The sequence below is a fragment of the Hyperoodon ampullatus genome, assembly GCF_949752795.1.
Source record: "Hyperoodon ampullatus genome assembly, chromosome: 19".
Taxonomy (NCBI): domain Eukaryota; kingdom Metazoa; phylum Chordata; class Mammalia; order Artiodactyla; family Ziphiidae; genus Hyperoodon; species Hyperoodon ampullatus.
The window spans coordinates 11,175,502-11,198,182 of NC_136932.1; the positions used below are offsets into that span (position 1 = coordinate 11,175,502).

The 22,681-nt window shown below is 39.3% G+C and overlaps 1 protein-coding gene across 3 annotated transcripts in view; it reads left to right on the plus strand.

Moving 5' to 3' along the window:
* The window catches only part of TANC2 (tetratricopeptide repeat, ankyrin repeat and coiled-coil containing 2), a gene marked incomplete at its 5' end in the record, with an annotated part of 320,220 nt that overhangs the window by 271,992 nt on the left and 25,547 nt on the right, over positions 1-22,681 (plus strand). For all 3 annotated transcript variants that reach the window (XM_079726110.1, XM_079726111.1, XM_079726112.1), the window contains 3 exons: positions 11,003-11,111; positions 18,125-18,247; positions 18,807-19,043. In XM_079726110.1, coding sequence (XP_079582236.1) covers positions 11,003-11,111; positions 18,125-18,247; positions 18,807-19,043 — 469 coding nt within the window. The remainder of the gene's footprint in view (positions 1-11,002; positions 11,112-18,124; positions 18,248-18,806; positions 19,044-22,681) is intronic.

The following is a 22,681-nucleotide window of genomic DNA, read 5'->3' on the forward strand; positions in this document are numbered from 1 at the left end:
AAAGAAGTTAATGTAACCAAAGGAAAGGAAAAGTGCCAAGGTAGTGTCACAGATGTCAAGAAAAGAGACAGTTTCAAGGAAAATAGTCCATAAGACCTAAAGCAGGAAGGAGAAAATAAAAAGAAAGAAAAAGATCAAAGGCTAAAAGAAAACCAATTAAGAGGCTCCTGGTGATCTTAGAGAATGGTGAGGCTAGGAGTCAAAAGGAATAAGGTTTGGCTTCAGTGCCTCCCTATTGCCTGTGGTGTTGAATACCGACTCCTCAGCCCAGAATCTTAACTTTCCTGGGAAGCCAAAGCAGTTGACTTGTTTCTCCCCATACATCCTCTGGGATTGTAAAAATTTGCCTTTATATGTTCATTCATTCTGTTCCCTCCATCTTCTACGCCTTTCCCCACTTTCCTATTTTCCTACCTATCAGCATCACACTCAAACTTCCAGGACCCAGAGACAAAGGATTTCTCTTGCAGGAAGACTTTCAATTCCCTCTCTCTCCTCTGAATCACTGTTACATTTAATTTCAGGAACTCAGTAGCAGTCAAGAGGTTCAGAGCACAAGCTTGGTAATCAGATAGACCTGGGATGGAATCTGGGTTCTGTCACTTACTGTGCTGTCTTAGTGGAGTCACTTCCCCTCTCTGATTTTTATATCTAATATCTGTAAAATGGGGATAATTATATTTACTTCTTTGTGTTGTTGTGGGGAGTAAATGAAATGATGTATATGAAACAGCATATTGCCTGGTTCATGTTTATTTTCAGAAATGGACTCATAGTAATGTATGTTATATTTGTTTCTTTGTACTTCTTTGTAGCCCATACCACAATCAGTGCCCACTCTGCTCCATCCACCACTCCAGCCAGAATGCTAGCTTCTTGCAAACTCATCTCTGTATCATGGTCTGGTAAATTGCATCATGGACTTTAATTCTTTGTTCTTTCTTGTAGCCAAGCCCTTGGTCATGTGACTTTGCAGGGACTTGTTTTGGTTAACACTTGCCATCTTCAATGAGAGGGATGTAAACAAAAAATTAAAAATGTTATATTTGAAATTTATAACCCTAAATAAGTGTAAAAGAAAGTTTAAAAAAATGTTTAAATGTATTCTTAAAAAAAAAAGGTTTGGGAGTGAGCAAATAATAAGAAAAATGGACATAAATGTAGACAACTCCACATATAGGCACATTCAGACTATGGATTAGCCAGTGACATCATATTTTGTCAGAATAGTAAGGCACAGGGGAGGGACCTTCAAGATGGCGGATGAGTAATATATGGAGATCACCTTCCTCCCCACAAATACATCAAAAATACATCTACATGTGGAACAACTCCTACAGAACACCTACTGAATGCTGGCAGAAGACCTCAGACTTACAAAAAGACGCCTTCAAGTGACCTACATGCAGAGGCGGGGCCAAATCCAAAGCTGAACCCCAGGATCTGTGCAAACAAAGAAGATAAAGGGAAATCTCTCTATGCAGCCTCAGGAGCAGCAAATTAAATCTCCACAATCAACTTGATGTACCCTGCATCTGTAGAATACATGAATAGACAACGAATCATCCCAAAATTGAGGCAGTGGACTTTGGGAGCAACTGTAGACTTGGCGTTTGCTTTCTGCATCTAATTTGTTTCTAGTTTTATGTTTGTCATAGTTTAATATTTACAGCTGATTATCATTGGCAGATTTGTTTATTGATTTGGTTGCTTTCTTCCTTTTTTTTATATATATATTTTTTTCCTTTTTCTCTTTTTGTGAGTGTGTATGTGTATGCTTCTTGGTCTGATTTTGTCTGTATAGCTTTCTTTTACCATTTGTGCTAGGGTTCTGTCTGTCCGTGTTTTTTTTGTTGTTTGTTTTTTTAAGTATAGTTTTTAGCACTTGTTATCATTGGTGGATTTGTTTTTTAGTTTCGTTGCTCTCTTCTTTCTTTTTTATTTTTTAATTTTTAATAATTTTTTTTATTTTAGTAACTTTATTTTATTTATTTTTCTTTTTTTTTCTTCTGAGCCAAGTGGCTGACAGGGTCTTGGTTCTCCGGCCAGGTGTCAGGCCTGAGCCTCTGAGGTGTGAGAACTGAGTTCAGGACATTGGTCCACCAGAAGCTTCCTGGCCCCTCGTAATATCAATGGGCGAGAGCTCTCCCAGAGATCTCGATCTCAACACTAAGACCCAGCTACACACAACGACCAGCAAGCTACAGTACTGGACACCCCATGCCAAACAATTAGCAAGACAGGAACACAACCCCACCCATTAGCAGAGAGGCTGCCTAAAATCATAGTAAGTTCACAGATACCCCAAAACACACCACCAGACGTGGTCCTGCCCACCAGAAAGACAAGATCCAGCCTCATCCACCAGAACACAGGCTCTAGTCCACTCTACCAGGAAGCCTACACAACCCACTGAACTAATCGTATCCACTAGGGGTAGACACCAAAAACAACGGGAACTACAAACCTGCAGCCTGTGAAAAGGAGACCCCCAAACACAGTAAGTTAAGCAAAATGAGAAGACAGAGAAATACACAGCAGATGAAGGAGCAAAGTAAAAACCCACCAGACCAAACAAATGAAGAGGAAATAGGCAGTCTACCTGAAAAAGAATTCAGAGTAATGATAGTAAAGATGATCCAAAATCTCGGAAATAGAATGGAGAAAATACAAGAAACATTTAACAAGGACCTAGAAGAACTAAAGAGGAAACAAACGATGAACAACACAATAAATGAAATTTAAAATTCTCTAGGAGGAATCAATAGCAGAATAAATGAGGCAGAAGAATGGATAAGTAACCTGGAAGATAAAATAGTGGAAATAACTATGAAAGAGCAGAATAAAGAAAAAAGAATGAAAAGAATTGAGGACCATCTCAGAGACCTCTGAGACAACATTAAAAGAACCAGTATTTGAATTATAGGGGGTCCCAGAAGAAGAAGAGAAAAAGAAAGGGACTGAGAAAATATTTGAAGAGATTATAGTTGAAAACTTTCCTAATATGGGAAAGGAAATAGTCAATCAAGTCCAGGAAGTGCAGAGAGTCCCATACACGATAAATCCAAGGAGAAACACGCCAAAACACATATTAATCAAACTATCAAAACTTAAATACAAAGAAAAAATATTAAAAGCAGCAAGGGGGGCTTCCATGGTGGCGCAGTGGTTGAGAGTCCACCTGCCGATGCAGGGGACACGGGTTCATGCCCTGGTCTGGGAAGATCCCACATGCCGTGGAGCAGCTAGGCCCGTGAGCCATGGCCACTGAGCCTGCATGTCTGGAGCCTGTGCTCCGCAACGGGAGAGGCCACAACAGTGAGAGGCCGCGTACCGCGAAAAAAAAAAAAAAAAAAGCAAGGGAAAAGCAAAAAATAACATACAAGGGAACCCACATAAGGTTAACAGCTGATCTTTCAGCAGAAACTCTGCAAGGCAGAAGGGAGTGGCAGGACACATTTAAAGTGATGAAAGGGAAAAACCTACAACCAAGTTTACCCAGCAAGGATCTCATTCAGATTCGACGGTGAAATTAAAACCTTTACAGACAAGCAAAAGCTAAGAGAATTCAGCACCACCAAACCCACTTTACAACAAATGCTAAGGAACTTCTCTAGGCAGGAAACACAAGAGAAGGAAAAGACCTACAAAAACAAACCCAAAACAATTAAGAAAATGGTAATAGGAACATACATATCGATAACTACCTTAAATGTAATTGGATTAAATGCTCCAACCAAAAGATATAGACTGGCTGAATAGCTACAAAAACAAGACCCATATATATGCTGTCTACAAGAGAACTGCTTCAGACCTGGGGGCACATACAGACTGAAAGTGAGGGGATGAAAAAAGATATTCCATGCAAATGGACATCAAAAGAAAGCTGGAGCAGCAGTTCTCATATCAGACAAAATAAACTTTAAAATAAAAACTATTACAAGAGACAAAAAAGGCCACTACAGAATGATCAAGGGGTCAATCCAAGAAGAAGATATAACAATTGTAAATATTTATGCACCCAACATAGGAGCACCTCAATACATAAGGCAAATGCTAACAGCCATAAAAGGGGAAATTGACAGTAGCACAGTCATAATAGGGGACTTTAACACCCCACTTTCACCAATGGACAGATCATCCAAAAAGAAAATAAATAAGGAAACACAAGCTTTAAATGACACATTCAACAAGATGGACTTAATTGACATTTATAGGACATTCCATCCAAAAACAACAGAATACACTTTCTTCTCAAGTGCTCATGGACCATTCTCCAGGATCATATCTTGGGTCACAAATCAAGCCTTGGTAAATTTAAGAAATTTGAAATTGTATCAAGTATCTTTTCTGACCACAACGCTATAAGACTAGATATCAATTACAGGGAAAAAAAACCTGTAAAAAATACAAATACATGGAGGCTAAACAATACACTACTAAATAACCAAGAGATCACTGAAGAAATCAAAGAGGAAATCAAAAAATACCTAGAGACAAATGACAACAAAAACACGAAGACCCACAACCTATGGGCTGCAGCAAAAGCAGTTTTAAGAGGGAAGTTTATAGCAATACAATCCTACCTCAAGAAACAAGAAACATCTCAAATAAACAACTTAACCTTACACCTAAAGCAGTTAGAGAAAGAAGAACAATAACACCTCAAACTTAGCAGAAGGAAAGAAATCATAAAGATCAGAAGGTAAGCAAAATTGATAAACCATTAGCCAGACTCATCAAGAAAAAAAGGGAAAAGACTCAAATAGAATTAGAAATGAAAAAGAAGTAACAACTGACACTGCAGAAATACAAAGGATCATGAGAAATTACTACAAGCAACTATATGCCAATAAAATGGACAACCTGGCAGACATGGACATATTCTTAGAAAAGCACAACCTTCCAAGACTGAACCAGGAAGAAATAGAAAATAGAAACAGACCAATCAGAAGCACTGAAATTGAAACTGTGATTAAAAATCTTCCAACAAACCAAAGCCCAGGAACAGATGGCTTCACAGGCGAATTCTCTCAAACATTTAGAGAAGAGCTAACACCTATCCTTCTCAAACTCTTCCAAAATATAGCAGAGGGAGGAACACTCCCAAACTCATTCTATGAGACCACCATCAGCATGATACCAAAACCAGACAGACATGTCACAGAAAGAGAAAACTGCAATATCACTGATGAACATAGATGCAAAAATCCTCAAGAAAATACTAGCAAACAGAATCCAACAGCACATTAAAAAGATCATAGGTGCTTCCCCGGTGGCACAGTGGTTGAGAGTCCGCCTGCCGATGCAGGGGACATGGGTTCGTGCCCCGGTCCGGGAAGATCCCACATGCCACGGAGCAGCTAGGCCCGTGAGCCAAGGCCGCTGAGCCTGCGCGTCCGGAGCCTGTGCTCCACAATGGGAGAGGCCACAGCGGTGAGAGGCCCACGTACCGCAAAATAAATAATAAATAAAGCTTTAAAAAAAAAAAAAAAAGATCATACACCTTGATCAAGTGAGGTTTATCCCAGGAATGCAAGGATTCTTCAATATACGCAAATCAATCAATGTGATACATCATATTAACAAACTGAAGAAGAACCATATGATCATCTCAATAGATGCAGAAAAAGCTTTTGACAAAATTCAACACCCATTTATGATAAAAACCCTCCAGAAAATAGGCATATAAGGAACTTACCTCAACATAATGAAGGCCATATATGACAAACCCACAGCCAGCATCATTCTCAATGGTGAAAATCTGAAACCATTTCCATTAAGATCAGGAACAAGACAAGGTTGCCTACTCTCACCACTATTATTCAACATAGTTTTGGAAGTTTTAGTCACAGCAATCAGAGACAGAAAAGAAATGAATCCAAATCGGAAAAGAAGAAGTAAAACTCACTGTTTGCAGATGACATGATACTATACATAGAGAATGCTAAAGATGCTACCAGAAAACTACTAGAGCTAATCAATGAATTTGGTAGAGTAGCAGGATACAAAATTAATGCATAGAAATCTCTTGCATTCCTATACACTAATGATGAAAAATCTGAAAGAGATATTAAAGAAACACTCCCATTTACCATTGCACCAAAAAGAATAAAATACCTAGGAATAAACCTACCTAAGGAGACAAAAGACCTGTATGCAGAAAACTATAAGACATTGATGAAAGGAATTAAAGATGATAGAAACAGATGGTGAGATACACCATGTTCTTGATTGGAAGAACAATATTGTGAAACTGACTATACTACCCAAAGCAATCTACAGATTCATTGAAATCCCTATCAAACTACCAATGGCATTTTTCACAGAACTAGAACAAAAAATTTCACAATTTATATGGAAACACAAAAGACCCCGAATAGCCAAAGCAATCTTGAGAAAGAAAAACGGATCTGGAGGAACCAGGCTCCCTGACTTCAGACTATACTACAGACTACAGTCAGCAAGACAGTATGGTACTGGCACAAAAACAGAAATATAGATCAATGGAACAGGATAGAAAGCCCAGAGATAAACCCATGCACATCTGGTCACCTTATCTTTGATAAAGGAGGCAAGAATATACAGTGGAGAAAAGACAGCCTCTTCAATAAGTGATGCTGGGAAAACTGGACAGCTACATGTGAAAGAGTGAAATTAGAACACTCCCTAACACCATACACAAAAATAAACTCAAAATGGACTAAAGACCTAAATGTAAGGCCAGACACTATAAAACTCTTAGAGGAAAACACAGGCAGAACACTCTATGACATAAATCACAGCAAGATCCTTTTTGACCCACCTGCTAGAGAAATGGAAATAAAAATAAACAAATGAGACCTAAGGAAACTTAAAAGCTTTTGCACAGCAAAGGAAACCATAAACAAGACGAAAAGACAACCCTTAGAACGGGAGAAAATATTTGCAAAGGAAGCAACTGACAAAGGATTAATCCCCAAAATATAAAAGCAGCTCATGTAGCTCAATATCAAAAAAACAACCCAATCCAAAAATGGGCAGAAAACCTAAGACATTTCTCCAAAGAAGATATACAGATTGCCAACAAACATATGAAAGGTTGGTCAACATCACTAATCATTAGAGAAATGCAAATCAAAACTACAATGAGGTATCACCTCACACCAGTCAGAATGGCCATCATCAAAAAATCTACAAACAATAAATGCTGGAGAGGTTGTGGAGAAAAGGGAACCCTCTTGCAGTGTTGGTGGGAATGTAAATTGATACAGCCACTATGGAGAACAGTATGGAGGTTCCTTCTAAAACTAAAAATAGAACTACCATACGACCCAGCAATCCCAGTACTGGGCATATACCCTGAGAAAACCATAATTCAGAAAAAGTCGTACCACAATGTTCATTGCAGCACTATCTACAATAGCCAGGACATGGAAGCAACCTAAGTGTCCATCAACAGATGAATGCATAAAGAAGATGTGGCACATATGTACAATGGAATATCACTCAGCCATAAAAAGAGATGAAATTGAGTTATTTGTAGTGAGGTGGATGGACCTTGAGACTGTCATACAGAATGAAGTAAGTCAGAAAGAGAAAAACAAATACCATATGCTAACATATATATATGAACCTTAAAAAAAAAAAAAGGTTCTCCTGAGCCTAAGGGCAGGACAGGAATAAAGACACAGACATAGAGAATGGACTTGAGGACACAGGGAGGGTGAAGGGTAAGCTGAGACGAAGTGAGAGAGTGGCATGGACATATATACACTACCAAATGTAAAACAGCTAGTGGGAAGCAGCCGCATAGCACAGGGAGATCAGCTCGGTGCTTTGTGTCCACCTAGAGGGGTGGGATAGGGAGGGTGGGAGGGAGACACAAGAGGGAGCAGAAATGGGGATATATGTATATGTATAGCTGATTCACTTTGTTATACAACAGAAACTGACACATCATTGTAAGGCAATTATATTCCAGTAAAGGTGTTAAAAAAATAAGCATAGTAAGGTACAAATGGAAATGCCAGCATGTAATGGAAATTGCTATTTTACCTTTTGTGTCTTAAACACCATAAGCTTTGAGTCCGGTGAACTGACCAGAATCATTCTTTTATGAATAATGTAATATGCTTGTATCCAAAAAGAAATAAACTAGTGTTGTCACCTTCATCTTTTCCTTGAGCCAGATGGCTTGCTGTTTCTCCTCAGTGCCTGATCAACAGTAACAAAAGCAAGCACTGTCTTGTATAGCTGGCTGAAATGCATACTAGAGAGTTGGAAGCATCTTCCCAGGGTGCCCTAGTCACGGTAGTAAAGTAAATGCACTAGGGCAAGTCAGTTCTGTGTCTAACTGACAATTCATATCCTTGTCAGACATGAGCTTTATCCTTATTCCTCACCAGCATGGATTCTTATTAATGGCCTGAAGCATAAGTGGTGGATCGTATTCAGGAGTTCTAGTCACTATGTACAGCCATGGATGAGACACTTAATGTAATAATTCTTACACCAGGGAGGCTACAATAATTTCATTGTTAATAACTGGTTAGGATTTTGAGAACTTGAGATAGGGAACTTTTATAAATGGTTCTCATTAACTTCTGTTAAAATAGCCTACCAACTACATTGGGCTTTCAAGGGATATATAAAAGTTCAGTAACAATTTCTAGATTTTGTGAGTGTGAAACAACCCTGGGCTCATATCTTCAGATGACACTGATGATTCCATACAAGATAACAGTTGTCTGAGACATTCTCTCAATTAAATAACTTTCTTTCCTTTATGGTTAGTTTTATCTGATCAAGTAAGATGACCTGGTATCCACTAGAATTCAGAAATTCTACAAAGCCAAAGGTTAGAACATAGTAGAATTTCTTTTTAAAGTTTTATAGGATGATTCCTACCTAAGATGGGAACTGTCCCATCCTCTGTTCTCCAAGTTCTTTACTGAAGCTTAAAAAAGAGGGAGGGAGGAAGGGAGGAAGGAAAGGAAGAAGGAAGGAAGGATATGTTCATTTTTCAGACTTCAGTATTAGACATCTTCAAATGTTAAACCTGGCAGAGTAGCCAGTGTTAAATATGAGACAAAATCGTCCAGTAGACATTTGGGCCTCCTCTCAGCGAAGTGTCACCAACAAAAATTCACTGGCTGTTTTTCCTTCTGTTTGATTAATTCATTAGGCTTGAAACTGAGATAATAGTTTGATTTTCCTCCTCTATGACACTCCAAGTGAAAGGAGTAAAAGAGTTGTGTTGTCAGCATAGAGAACTCTGCTGACACTAACCTGGTTGGGGAGTAGAGAGACAGTTCTAAGTGTCACAGTTCCTACAGACTACAGCAAATGTGGTGAGAAGGCACAGCCCAAAGGTGACCCAGTATCCTTTTTTAATGTCTGATCTTGCTTCCAAAAAAAATTTTTTTTAAATAAATTTATTTATCTATTGTTTTATTTTTGGCTGTGTTGCGTCTTTGTTGCTGTGCACGGGCTTTCTCTAGTTGCGGCGAGCAGGGGCTACTCTTCATCGCGGTGCGCAGGCTTCTCACTGCAGTGGCTTCTCTTGTTGCGGAGCACAGGCTCTAGGCGTGCGGGCTTCAGTAGTTGTGGCACGTGAGCTCTAGAGCACAGGCTCACTATTTGTAGTACACTGGCTTAGTTAACTCCGTGGCATGTGGGATCTTCTCGGACCAGGGCTCGAACCCGTGTCTCCTGCATTGGCAGGCGGATTCTTAACCACTGCGCCACCAGGGAAGCCCCCCAAAAAATTTTATTGAGAATTTTTATGTGCAGTACACAACGTTTGGCACTGTGGAGAGTATAAACAACTCGGGATTTCTGTCATAAATGTAAATAAAAATACACATACACAATCCTGCATGTATACACATAGCTTACATACATACACATATACATATATACATTCACACTTAAAGGCATATATCATTAGTATGCTTTGAGCTGGAAGGAATAGAAAACATCAACTCAAATGGATTAAACAATAAAGAAATGTATCACTTCATATAACAAGTAGTCCAAAATTAGGGCCCCTTCTGATGCTATACAGTCGGGACTCAGGCTCTATTTTTCAGCAGTTCTCTTAGCTTAGCCTTTTTGTTGGCTTTGTCATCAGGCCAGCTGACCACGTGATTACAGGAGGGCTGTGGCAGTACTGAGCATCCTGGGCAGATAAGACAACATGCAGAGGCAGAGAAAAGGGTTTTCTCATTCATGAACAGATTGGGGATCTGTTGACAAGGAGATGGAGGGTGAGAATGATGCCATCAGGAAACCTACAGTCTAGTAGAGGAGAGAGCATGTAATAGTGTGGTAGACACTGTATTAAAGGCATATACAACCGATGATGATTGCACCAAAGACAGAGTGCTGTGTTCTTGGCTGGGAGAAAATGTTAGAGAGAAAGGATAGAGGCTTGGTAGAAGCTGATCAGAGAAGACTTCACTTGGGGAAGAGGTTGTTAATCCCGTTTGGGACATGTTGAGTTTAAGGTACTATAGGACCTCTAGGTAGAGAAATCCAGTAGACAGTTGATGTATATTGATCTAAAGCTGAAACATCTAGATAGAGAAAAAGATAATAGGGTTTAGGTGGTGGCGAAGGCTCTGAGGATGGATGAGCTAAATCCAGAGGACACACTAGGACCAAAAATGTGATCCTGAGGAAGCAACACTGACTTTTAAAGCATGGGTGAAATAAGAGGAGTTGACAGAGACAGAAAATAAAAATGGATCTTTTAATGTCATCTATGTGTGGGATGGGTGTAAGCCAACTAGAAATGACATTCTGTGATATTCACACATGTGATTTGGGTAAAGGGCTGGTAAAAGCTAGGAACCGTTCACTACCCGTTATTTGCCCAATAGCAGGTGCCCTTCCTTAAGAAACTGGTTGAATGAGACAGAGTTTCATTGGAGGTATGGCTAGACCTGAACAGTCATCCACCCAAAGGAGAATTGGAGCATTAAATTTTCTAAAATGGGTCTCTTTTTTTTTTTGGCAGGAGTGGTCACACGTTACTTGCCTTCTGGTTTTCCCGCCAAGAGGGAAAACTAAACCGACAGCAGACAATTGAACTGGGACATCACATCCTCAAAGCACACATTTTTAAGGTAATTTAAGTTGGAGATGTTTTTCTTTCCATTTCCATCAGGCTTTCCTTAACACTGTGTGTATGAAGCTACTATTATGTCAGTGTGGCCCCTGCTTTCTGAAATCAGTTTGTTGCAAAATTGGTCCATCTCCTAAAATTTCTGACCTGTTCCTCCCTAGGACTTTGAAAGAAAGCCACATTTGTCATCTCCCAGTTTAGTGGATTGCTAGGCTTTCCAGGAAAGGTACATGTATAATCATTTAGGTAAGAAGCATATACACATACACGTGTGTACTCCATATATGACCCACCATCTGCTGAGAAGAGTCACGTTGTAGCATTAGTTGCAGGTTTTCACAATGCCTAAAAAAAATCGCTGAGAGCAGTTTACTCTCTCAGTGTTCTCATAATTGTTTTAGGGAAGATTTTAATATTCCTAGTGCTGTGATTTTCAAACTCTTTGTCTAGAACCAACTATAACCTTCCTTTAAGCTACTTCCCCCATTCTCTCTTCAAATTATAATCCCAGTTTTTCGCAGTAGTTTCAAAACTTTTAACGACTCCAAGCATCAGCCTCCCTCTCCCAAAATCCACACGGCTGGAGTGGAGGACCCAGAGAAGAGCATGTAATTCATCTGTTTGTGCTTGTATGCATTCATTTGTTCATTCAGTGCTTACTGAGGCATTGTACTAGGTGCTAGGGATACACAAACCAAAAATATACAGCCCCTAATCTCAAGGAATTTATTGTCTAGATAGCAGTTGTGGGGCAAAGGACAGAAGTCAAGGAAGAAATGTGTTTTCCTGATTTTCCTAGCCCACAGCTTGCTATTTCATCGGCCACCTACAATCCCTACAATCTCTTCAGACCACTTTTGCTGCTCCCAGATTGAGAAATACAGAGATCTTAAATAGTCCTCTGGCTTGGACTTCCCCCAAGAGATACTGTTCAAGATAAAACAGTTCTGTTCTCTTCAGAGAGAAAAATGACATTAAGGGCAACTTCAAGAGCCTAGCAAATTCTTCCCAGTATATAAGTACACAGCTAGAGAAGCCTTTTCATCAGATGGACAGAAGTAAAACCCACAGTGACAAGTCCTTTGTTTGAATCATAATTGTCTTATTAATAAATCACTCTACCAAAAATGACCGTACCTAGTGACCTTACTTAATGGGAGCAGAATGAGACTCTTTTATTTTAACAGGCAAGGTGTCTCATTCCAATTTCAAGTGGACCAAAAAGCATCTGCTACTTCTACAAACTCTAAGATGAGTATCCTTCAATTAGACGGGAAAGTAACTTACGTATTAAGCATCACTGCTTTAAACGCTTGAACATTTGTCATCACCCTCTGCCTAGGATCAAATGCAATGAAGATGATGCCTGTCTTTATGCCCTGCACCATAAAATAAATACCACATGAAACAGATAAATGATATGAAGTTTCATGTGATCCCCTGTGACTTTATCCACTACAGGGAGACCTACATTTATTTATCTTTTTATATCCCCATGGCTTATTTATTTTATAACCAGACATTTGTACCTCTTGATCCCTTCACCTACTTCATCCTCCCCACAACCCCCTCCTCTCTGGCAACCACCAGCCTGTCATAGAGACCTACACTTAAACCATACACTCCTGTCACTGACACAGTTTTATCTTATGTTGCTGCAGACAACATGGTTGCCTGAGATAAGACTGGCTCCGTGTGTGATTCAGGCCATAAATATTCGGGTGTATAGCATGTGGTGATGACATGACTGCAAGCTGAAGAATGTGGACTCGGACCATGGTTTTCCTGATGCCGCACTTTTCAGGGTCCTTTAAATGCAGCGTGCTCCCTGTTGATAGACTTAAGCTTCTCTCAGACTGCCAGAATTCTCACTTCCTATCAGCTGAGGGTCATGAAAAGGCAAAGACAGACTCAATGCTTAGACTCAGCACCACTTAGAACTGCCAATCAGCAGTGACATATAGTCCAATTCATATTTCTTTCCAATTAGTTTTAAATTTCCCTTATTTTATCTTTGTTCATGAAAAATTACATATGATGTCATTAATCACCTTAAAAATATGAGGTTGAGTGTCTGTAATTCTGGATATTTGGTATAGTTACAGAGTTGTGTAATTATTACCACTATTAGTACATTTCCATCACCTTAAAAATAAACCTTGTGTCCATTTGAAGTCACTCCCCATGAGCTTCCCCCAACCCCTGGCAACCACTAATCTACTGTCTGTAAGTTTGACTTTTCTGGACATCTAGTATAAATAGAATCATACAATCCAGGTTGTCTATATCTGGCTTCTTTCACTTAGCGTGATGTTTTTAGGGTTCATCCATGTTGTAGCATGTATCAGTACTTGATTCCTTCTTATTGCCAAGTAATACTCCTTTTTGTTTATCTATTCGCTAGTTGCACATTTCGGTTGTTTCCACTTTTTGGCTGTTGTGAATAATGCTGCTATGAACATAGTATACAGGGGTTTTTTTCCTCTTTATTTTTTTAAAATAAAATTAGACATATTAAAGTGAATAACTCACTGGCATTTAGTACACTTACAATGTTAGTGTTCAGGTTTTTGTGTGGACGTGTCTTCAGTTCTCCCAAAGGAGTGAGAGGTCTGAGTCCCTCATCAGGCTCCCCAGCCTGGGTGTCCTGCACTGGGAAGATGAGTCCCCAGAGCATTTGGCTTTGAAGGCCAGTGGAGTTTACTTTTGGGAGTCCCAAAGAGCTGCAGGAATAGAGTGGCTAAATGGACTGAAAAAAAAAAAAAAAGACCTGTATATATGCTGCCTACAAGAGACTCACTTCAGATCAAAGATACACAGACTGAAAGTAAGGGGATAGAAAAAGGTATTCCATGCAAATGGAAACAAAAAGAAAGTTGGGCTGGCATTACTTATACAAAATAGACTTTAAAACAAGGACTAACAAAGAATGGTAAAGGGATCAATGATAATGATAAAGAGATCAATGATACATAATGATAAAGGAGTAAAGGGATCAATCTGACAAGAAGATGTAACAATTGTAAATATGGATGCATAGCAGCACATAAATACATAAAGCAAATTTTAACAAACATAAAGGGAGAAATTGACAGTAAAAAAATAATAGTAGGGGACTTAATACCCCACTCATATCAATGGACAGATCATCCAGACAGAAAATCAACAAAGAAACACTGGGCTTAAATGACAATTATGGAATTAATAGATATGTACAGAACGTTTCATCCAAAAATAGCAGAACACACACTTTCTTCAAGTGCACATGGAACATTCTCTAGAACAGAGCACATGCTGTTCCACAAACAATTCTCAATAAATTTAAGAAGATCGAATTATATCAAGCATCTTTTTTGACCACAGTGGTATGAGACTACAAATCAACTATAAGGAAAAAAACTACAAAAAACACAAACAGGTGAACTCCAAACAACACACTACTAAACAACAAGTGAGTCACTGAGGAAATCAAAGAGGAAATCAAAAAATATCTAGAGATAAATGAAAATGGAAACACAATGATCCAGAGTCTATGGGATGCAGCAAAAGCAAGTCTAAGAGATAAGTTTATAGTGATAGAAGCCTACCTCAGGAAACAGGAAAAATCTCAAACAATGTTAACCTTACATGTAAAGGAACTGGAAAAAAAAAGAACAAACAAAACCCAAAGTTAGTAGAAGAAAAGAAATCTTAAAGATCAGAGCAGAAATAAATGAATAGAAAAAATAGAAAAGATCAATGAAACCAAGAGCTGCTTCTTTGAAAAGACAAACAAAATTGATAAATGTTTAGCCAGACTTATGAAGAAAAAGAGAGGGCCCAAATAAATAAAATCAAAAATGAAAGAGGAGAAGTTACAACAAATACCACAGAAATACAAAGGAGCATAAGAGATTACTACAAACAATTGTACACCAATAAAATGGACAACCTGAAGAAACAGATAAGTTCCTAGGAACTTACAATCTCCCAAGACTAAATAAGGAAGAAATAGAAAATATGAACAAATTGATTACCAGTAATGAAATTGAAAATTGAATCAGTAATTAAAAAAAAAAAACTCCCAACAAACAAAAGTCCAGGACCAGACAGCTTCACAGGTGAATTCTACCAAACATTTAAAGAGTTAATGCCTATCCTTCTCAAACTGTTCCAAAAACTTGAAGAGGAAGGAGCACTTCCAAACTCATTCTGTGTGGCCAGCATCACCCTGATACCAAAACCAGACAAAGACACTGCAAAGAAAGAAAATGACAGGCCCAGATCACTGATAAACATAGATACAAAAGTTCTCAACGAAATATTAGTAACCTGAATTCAATAATACATAAAAAGGATCATACACCATGATCAAGTGGGATTTATCCCAGGGATGCAAGGATGGTTCAATATCTGCAAATCAATCAACATCTTACACCACATTAACAAAATGAAGGATAAAAATCATGATTTTCTCAGTAGATGCAGAAAAAGCTTTTGCCCAAATTCAACATCAATTTATAATAAAAAGTCTCAACAGAGTATACAGAGGGAACATACTTCAACATAATAAAAGTCATATATGGCAAATCCATAGCCAACATCATCCTCAATGATGAAAAGCTGAAAGCGTTTCCTCTAAGATCAGGGACAAGACAAGGATACCCACTCTCACCACTTTTATTCAACATAGATTGGAAGTCCTAGCCACAACAATCAGACAAGGAAAAGAAATAAAAGGCATCCAAATTGGAAAGGAAGATGTAAAATTGTCACTGTTTGCAGATTACATGATACTATATATAGAAAATCCCAAAGATACTACCAAAAACTGTTGGAACTAATCAGTTAATTCAGTAAAGTTGCAGGACACAAAATTAATAAACAGATACCTGTTGTGTTTCTATACACTAATAACAAACTTTTGGAAAGAGAACTTAAGAAAACAATCCCATTTACAATTGCATCAAAAAAAATAAAATACCTAGGAATATATCTAACTAAAGCAGTAAAACACTTGTACCCAGAAAACTATAAGATATTGATGAAAGAAATCGAAAACTACACAAACAAATGGAAAGATATACCATACTCATGGATTAGAAGAATTAATATTGTTAAAATGACCATACTACCCAAGGCAATCTACAGATTCAGTGCAATCTCTGTCAAAACATGAAAGGCATTTTTCACAGAACTAGAGCAAATAATTCTAAAATTTGTGTGGAAATGCAAAAGACCCTGAATAGCAAAAGCAATCTTGAGAAAGAACAAAGCTGGAGGTATCATGCTCCCTGTTTTCAAACTATACTACAAAGCTACAGTAATCAAAACAGTATGGTACTGGCACAAAAACAGACACATAGATCAATGGAACAGAACAGAGAACCCAAAAATGAACCCACACTTATATGGTCAATTAATCCATGACAAAAGAGGCAAGAATATACAATGGGGAAAAGACAGCCTCTTCAATAAATGGTATTGGGAAAACTGGACAGTTACACACAAAAGAATCAAACTGGACTACTTTCTCACAAAGCAAACAGAACAGATTAAGTTTTTAAAAAGAATACCTCCTCAGATCTACTTTGTGGTTCCCAAACTTCATTGTTAATATCTTGCGGCCCTCAGGATTTCCTGCTTTAACTCACTTGACCCAGATATTGGCAGAATAGTAAGAAGATTGCTGGGAATTCCCTGGCGGTCCAGTGGTTAGGACTCCGCACTTCCACTGCAGGGGGCCCAGGTTCAATCCCTGGTCGGGGAGCAAAGATCCTGCAAGCCACGCTGCACAGCCTTAAGAAAGAAGAAGAAAGGACTTCCCAGGTGGCACAGTGGTTAAGAATCCGCCTGCCAATGCAGGGGACACGGGTTTGAGCCCTGGTCCGGGAAGATCCCACATGCCGCGGAGCATCTGGGCCCGTGAGCCACAACTACTGAACCTGCGTGCCACAACTACTGAAGCCTGTGCACCTGGAGCCCATGCTCTGCAACAAGAGAAACCCCGACTCCCTGCAACTAGAGAAAGCCCACATGCAGCCAAATAAATAAATAGATAAATAAATTTATTTTAAAAAAAAGAAAGAAGAAGAAGAAGATTGCCAGAGAATCTTGCCATCACAGCAGGAGATTTTAAAAAACAATTGATTCTAACTTCCTTTTGGAGAAGTCCAAGTAAAAGGGGCAAACATTAGTACATACAGTGGGACTTAGGCCAGTCATACTAGAGAAAATTTGTTGCTGATGGCAATCAAACCTATGTTGTTTCCCTGAGGATGAACAGATGTGATTATTTTAGGCTATGTTAGGGTGAGCAATGCTAGCTACTATAACAAACCTGCAAAATCTCAGTGACTTAACAAAGGCTTATTTTTCACTTTTGTTGCAGTCCAGTACAGATCATTGGGCAGGCTTCTTCCACATAGTAGTTCCAAAATCCCCTAGGGCCTCAGGATCCTCCACTGGATCATCTGGCCTGCAATCAAAGGGAACAATAGAAAGTGTGGAGAAACACACGGGGAATTTGGGGCCAAGGCTGGACATGACATATTACTTCTGCCCACATTTTATTAGCCAGAAGTCAGTCCCATGGCCCACATAACTGTAAAGGAGGCTGGGAGATACAGTTTTCACAAATGCCCAGGACAGAAATGAGATGGAGATCAGTGATCACACTGCTTTATCTCTGTTACCATGTATACTTTACTAACTTGAATTTAAGAGATTGATTCAAGAAGGCTAATAGAAAAGATCTGGGGGGTGGGGGATTATATCCAGATATAGCAGAAAAGAGAGGTATTAAGTAGATTTGTTTCCGCAGACTGCCAAGGTAGAGGCAGTTTAAGTTAGCCTGTTCCTACAGGACTAGTCTTCGTCTGCATCAGTGGATTGGCTTTGTTATGCCTGGGTATTGTTTGAGCAAGACTCTATTCTCATTTGTTAGTACCACAAACCTAGAGGCTCCTAACTTAACTACTGATGGTACTTTTTAGCTGGGCTAATGATTTAATTGTCTCTATATTTCTTTTTCAGGGTTTGAGTAAAAAAGTTGGAGTATCATCCTCCATCCTCCAAGGTCTCTGGATCTCCTATAGCACAGAGGGTCTTTCCATGGCATTGGCATCTTTACGAAATCTCTATACTCCAAATATAAAGGTAAGTGATAAATTACAGTCAGATTAAAGAATTAACTATGAAAACCTAAAACTAGGAGGACATTTAAGTAGCTATTTAATCGATCTTTGACTTGCCTTAGACTGTCTCCTATTAATTAACCTTTTACTGATAATTTGATATATTTTACATTTTGTTCTGTGAGTTGAAGACCAAACCTATTGACCTTGCACCTTGTATAAGATGACTCTGATTTGTAGAATAAGTCCTGCTGCTTCTAGGGAGTACGTCATTCTTGGACCACCTTTGTTTTGATAGGGGTTTTTCTGACTGACAGCTCACTTAGTGGAGACTCTGACAGCACTACAGTATGGGTGGTGTTGACTCTAGTTACTGAGTGGTTTATATAAAGGAGGTATTTCACATCCCTTTCCAAAGGCAAGGTATTGAAAAAGGAACAAATGAAGATTTTAAAATAAAGCCGTTACTAAATGCTTCTGGGCACTTATTGTGGGGTCCCAGAGGACTTAATAAAAGATGACTAATAGGATATAACTGATATTTATGTGAGTATTATTTCTGTTTATTCACTTATTTCTAGGTCAGCCGACTGCTGATTTTGGGAGGTGCCAACATTAATTACCGGACAGAGGTTTTAAATAATGCTCCAATTCTATGCGTCCAGTGTCATCTTGGTTACACAGAAATGGTGGCCCTGCTGTTGGAGTTTGGGGCCAATGTGGATGCCTCCTCAGAAAGCGGCCTGACTCCTCTGGGCTATGCTGCAGCCGCAGGCTTCCTAAGCATTGTCGTGTTGCTGTGCAAGAAACGGGCCAAGGTAGTGGCTGTCCAGCTCTGCTGCCTTTTCTTCTTCCCTTTTCTTTCTTCCTGCTATAGACTCTTCCTTGTCTCCTGTGTTACCTCCTGAGTGTAGGTAGAATACATTGGATCCTGTTAGGGAGCAGATCAAAGGGAGAACTAGCTCTGATTACATCCTACTGTTGCCCACTTGCCATGGCCAGTTCCATGCTGAATTTGCACACAGTTCTAAAACTTTTGAGAGGCACTTAGGAAACTGCATTTATCAGCAGCCACAAAAAGTCCCGAACAACCAAGAAATTTTCTCCTGAGCTCAGAGTGAGGAAAGAGAAGTGGGGGAGCAAGGAGATGGCACTGTGAAGTCTGAACTGAATGGTGCCTCTAGACTCTAAGCCTTTCACTTTAGAGTCTTGAAGACACCCCTGAAGAGGTATGGGGAGAAGATGATTCTCTCTGACCAGAGGAACTCAGAAGTGTTTCTGTTAGTGTATTTTAATTCTCTCAAAACATTTCTCAAAAATATATTTGCTTTATAGTATCTCAAAGGCCACTGATATAACTCAATTTCAAAATATTGGTGAAAAGAAAAATGCTGGTCTCAAAAATGTAGGCCTTTGAGGAACATTGTAGCCCAATGGTATTGTGTTTCCATCCTGAAAACAAACTGAGGGTTTTGGTGGTTTTGCAGTGAAATATAAGTAATATGTATGACCTCGTTCTGAGGTGTCCAGTGTCCGTACCAGGGAAGAACTGTGTCTCCTGAGACTCCTTTGGGAGCTGGGACCTGGGAACCTCAGTGAAATCTCAGAACTGTAGATGTTAACTGTGACACAGGAATGGTCCACCTGCAATGTCCTAGTCATTTGAATGAACACCTCTAGAAACAGAGTGATAACTGGGCCTTATTATTACTGCTGTGAATTCATATTCTAATCTCAGCTGGGTCTTTCCTGTTGCTCAGATATCATTTTATTCATCTCTTATTTTCCCCAGAGCAGATAAATAAATCATTTGTGATCTTTTCAAGACCCTTTCAAACCTCTTTTGCCCTCCTACGACTACGAAGATTGAGTTTATCTCACTGTGCCTCGATCTCAAAACTCTATTAATCCTTACGTACACTCACCTTTACTTCTGCCTCAGAGAAGGAAGTGTTTGCCTTCCTTTCCAGAATGCTTGCCTCCACTATATATATTTTGTTTTTCTTTTTTTTTTCTCGGCAATGCCGCACGGCTTGCAGGATCTTAGTTCCCGACCAAGGATGGAACCCATGCCCCCTGCAGTGGAAGTGCGGAGTCCTAACCACTGGACTGCCAGGGAATTCCCCACCTATATTTTTTAATCTCAGTATGTTGCTCTTTCTCTCACATCATTTCATTCTTTTTCTGAATTCACGCTACCTTTCTTCTCAGTTTCTACAACCTATGAATGTGTTATCTAACCCAAAAGAGAAACTCCCCCCTCTCTCCTAACCAGAGGCCACCATCCCGTCTCTTCCCACCCACGTCCACCAAGCCTGTCCTAAGAGTCCTCTCTACTTGCTACCACTGCGTCCTTACTACTTCTTAACCACTTGTGGTCTGGCTTCCGTGACAGAAAGAGGAGGCAAGTCATTAAAATCATAAACTTTGGCTTCAAGCACGACCTGGTCAAGGCCTGCATTCACACTTGCTTTCTCTGAGGGCTTGGACGAGTCCTTTGACCTCTCTCAGCCTCACTTGTTTAACCTAGAAACAGGATTAAGAGGGGCATTGTGACACTTAAAAGTAATCGAGCCTTTTTAAAAAGAGATGAAGTCTCTTCTAGTCTCATGCAGTGCCTAATAAATAATATCCTTAAAAAAAAACAAAAACCCAACCTCTTGGCATTCAACTGAAGCTGCTCTCAAAAGTAACAACTGCCAATCGCCAAATAAAGTAACTACTTCTCATTTCTCACCCCTCTAAACCACTTAAGTATTTAGCCAGTTATTTTGTTGCATAACTGAATTGAATGTTCTTCAGTTATAGTTGGTCTGATATTTTCTCTTCATTAGATTGAGTTTGTATGTTTTCAGCAAGCACACCACAGACATGGTGCCCTGCCCTTATTCATGCAGCACTGCAGGAGGTGCGTGATGTTGAGATCTCGTTACAGGGGATGTTAACCTCTATCACTTGGATAAGGTGGTATCTTCCAGGTTTCTCAACCTCAAGTTACTGTTTCTCCCATTTGGAATTAAGAAGTATCTTTTAGGGAGATGCTTTCAGACTAGGCAGATACCTTGTATCTTTTTTTTTGTCCACTCATTTTTTTGTCCACTAATTTAGGATCCATCCATCCATTGATGGGTCCATTCTTGCTGCAGTAATTATTGCTATGATATTTGCATTATAGTGATTTTCTATTTCCCTCTTCCTTCTACATTAATTAATTGGAATTCTACTGTAAGGAAGAGCTGTCCCTTCTCCTCAATGTATTCATTTATTCATTTACTTATAGCGCTATGGGTTCCTGGATATTTATTTTATTCTATGATCTATAACTCATTGCCGGTGTTTTCTTTTTTTGCTCAAATTGCCCCAGATCTGGCCATTGGGAGCTTCTTGACGTTGGTTCCTGTGTCCTTTCAAGCGCCCCCCAACACACACACATTATTTCATGAGTGCTTCTGTACTTTCTGGCACCACAAGATGTTCCAAACTCATCTTTTGCTATTACTGTCCCAGCCCTGGAATCAACCATTTCCCCAAGAAGCCAAGGGTTCTTTTAATTCATTCCTTTAGTTTTAAAAAAAAATACAGTTCTGAACATGAAAATTCTCAATGACTCTCCATTACTTATTAAAATTCAGACCACTAGCCTGGCATTCAAATATCCATGCTCTTGTCCCAAAAGACACTCTCAACTTTGTAGTTTGAACTCCCCCTTAATGTATTTTACCCTTCAAAAACTAGAATTAATCATTTCCTATCCCAGCCAGTTGAGATAGCCCTTTTCTTAGTCCATTTGGGCTGCTGTAATAAAATACCATAGACTGAGTATCTTATAAACATTTCCTTCTTACAGTTCTGGAAGCTAAGTCCCCACAGCATGGTGCCAGCAGATTCGGTGTCTGGTGAGAGCTTCCTGGTTTACAGACAGTGCCTTCTCGCTGTGTCGTCACACGGTGGAAAGGGGCAAGCAAGCTCTCTGGGGCCTCTGTATAAGGATACTAATCCCATTCATGAGGGCAGACCCAATCACTTTCCAAAGGCACCACCTCCTAACTACCTCAGGGGTTAGAATTCCAACGAATAATGGTGGGAGAACACAAACATTCAGACCATTGCACCTTTCCCTCTGAATCTGTTCCTGCTTCTGGCTGGAAATTCTCTGAAATTTTATTGCACTTTTGCTTTCCTTCTGACATTTATTATATTACACCTTTGTTGGACAAGTTTTTGTTGTATTGGTTGTATCGCCCCTATCTTGTTCAAAACGTTGAGAGTAGAATCTATATTTTACTCTCTTATTTACCTTTTTATCCTATTGTGTACCTTGTACATGGTGGGCATTCAGTAAACATTTGTTATATGGATGGCCGGGTGGAACTAAAGCTGGAGAGAACCAGATACAGAACTTAGGCTTCAAGTGCTCTAACTACCACTGGAAAATAACCTGCCCACCTGCCAGAAA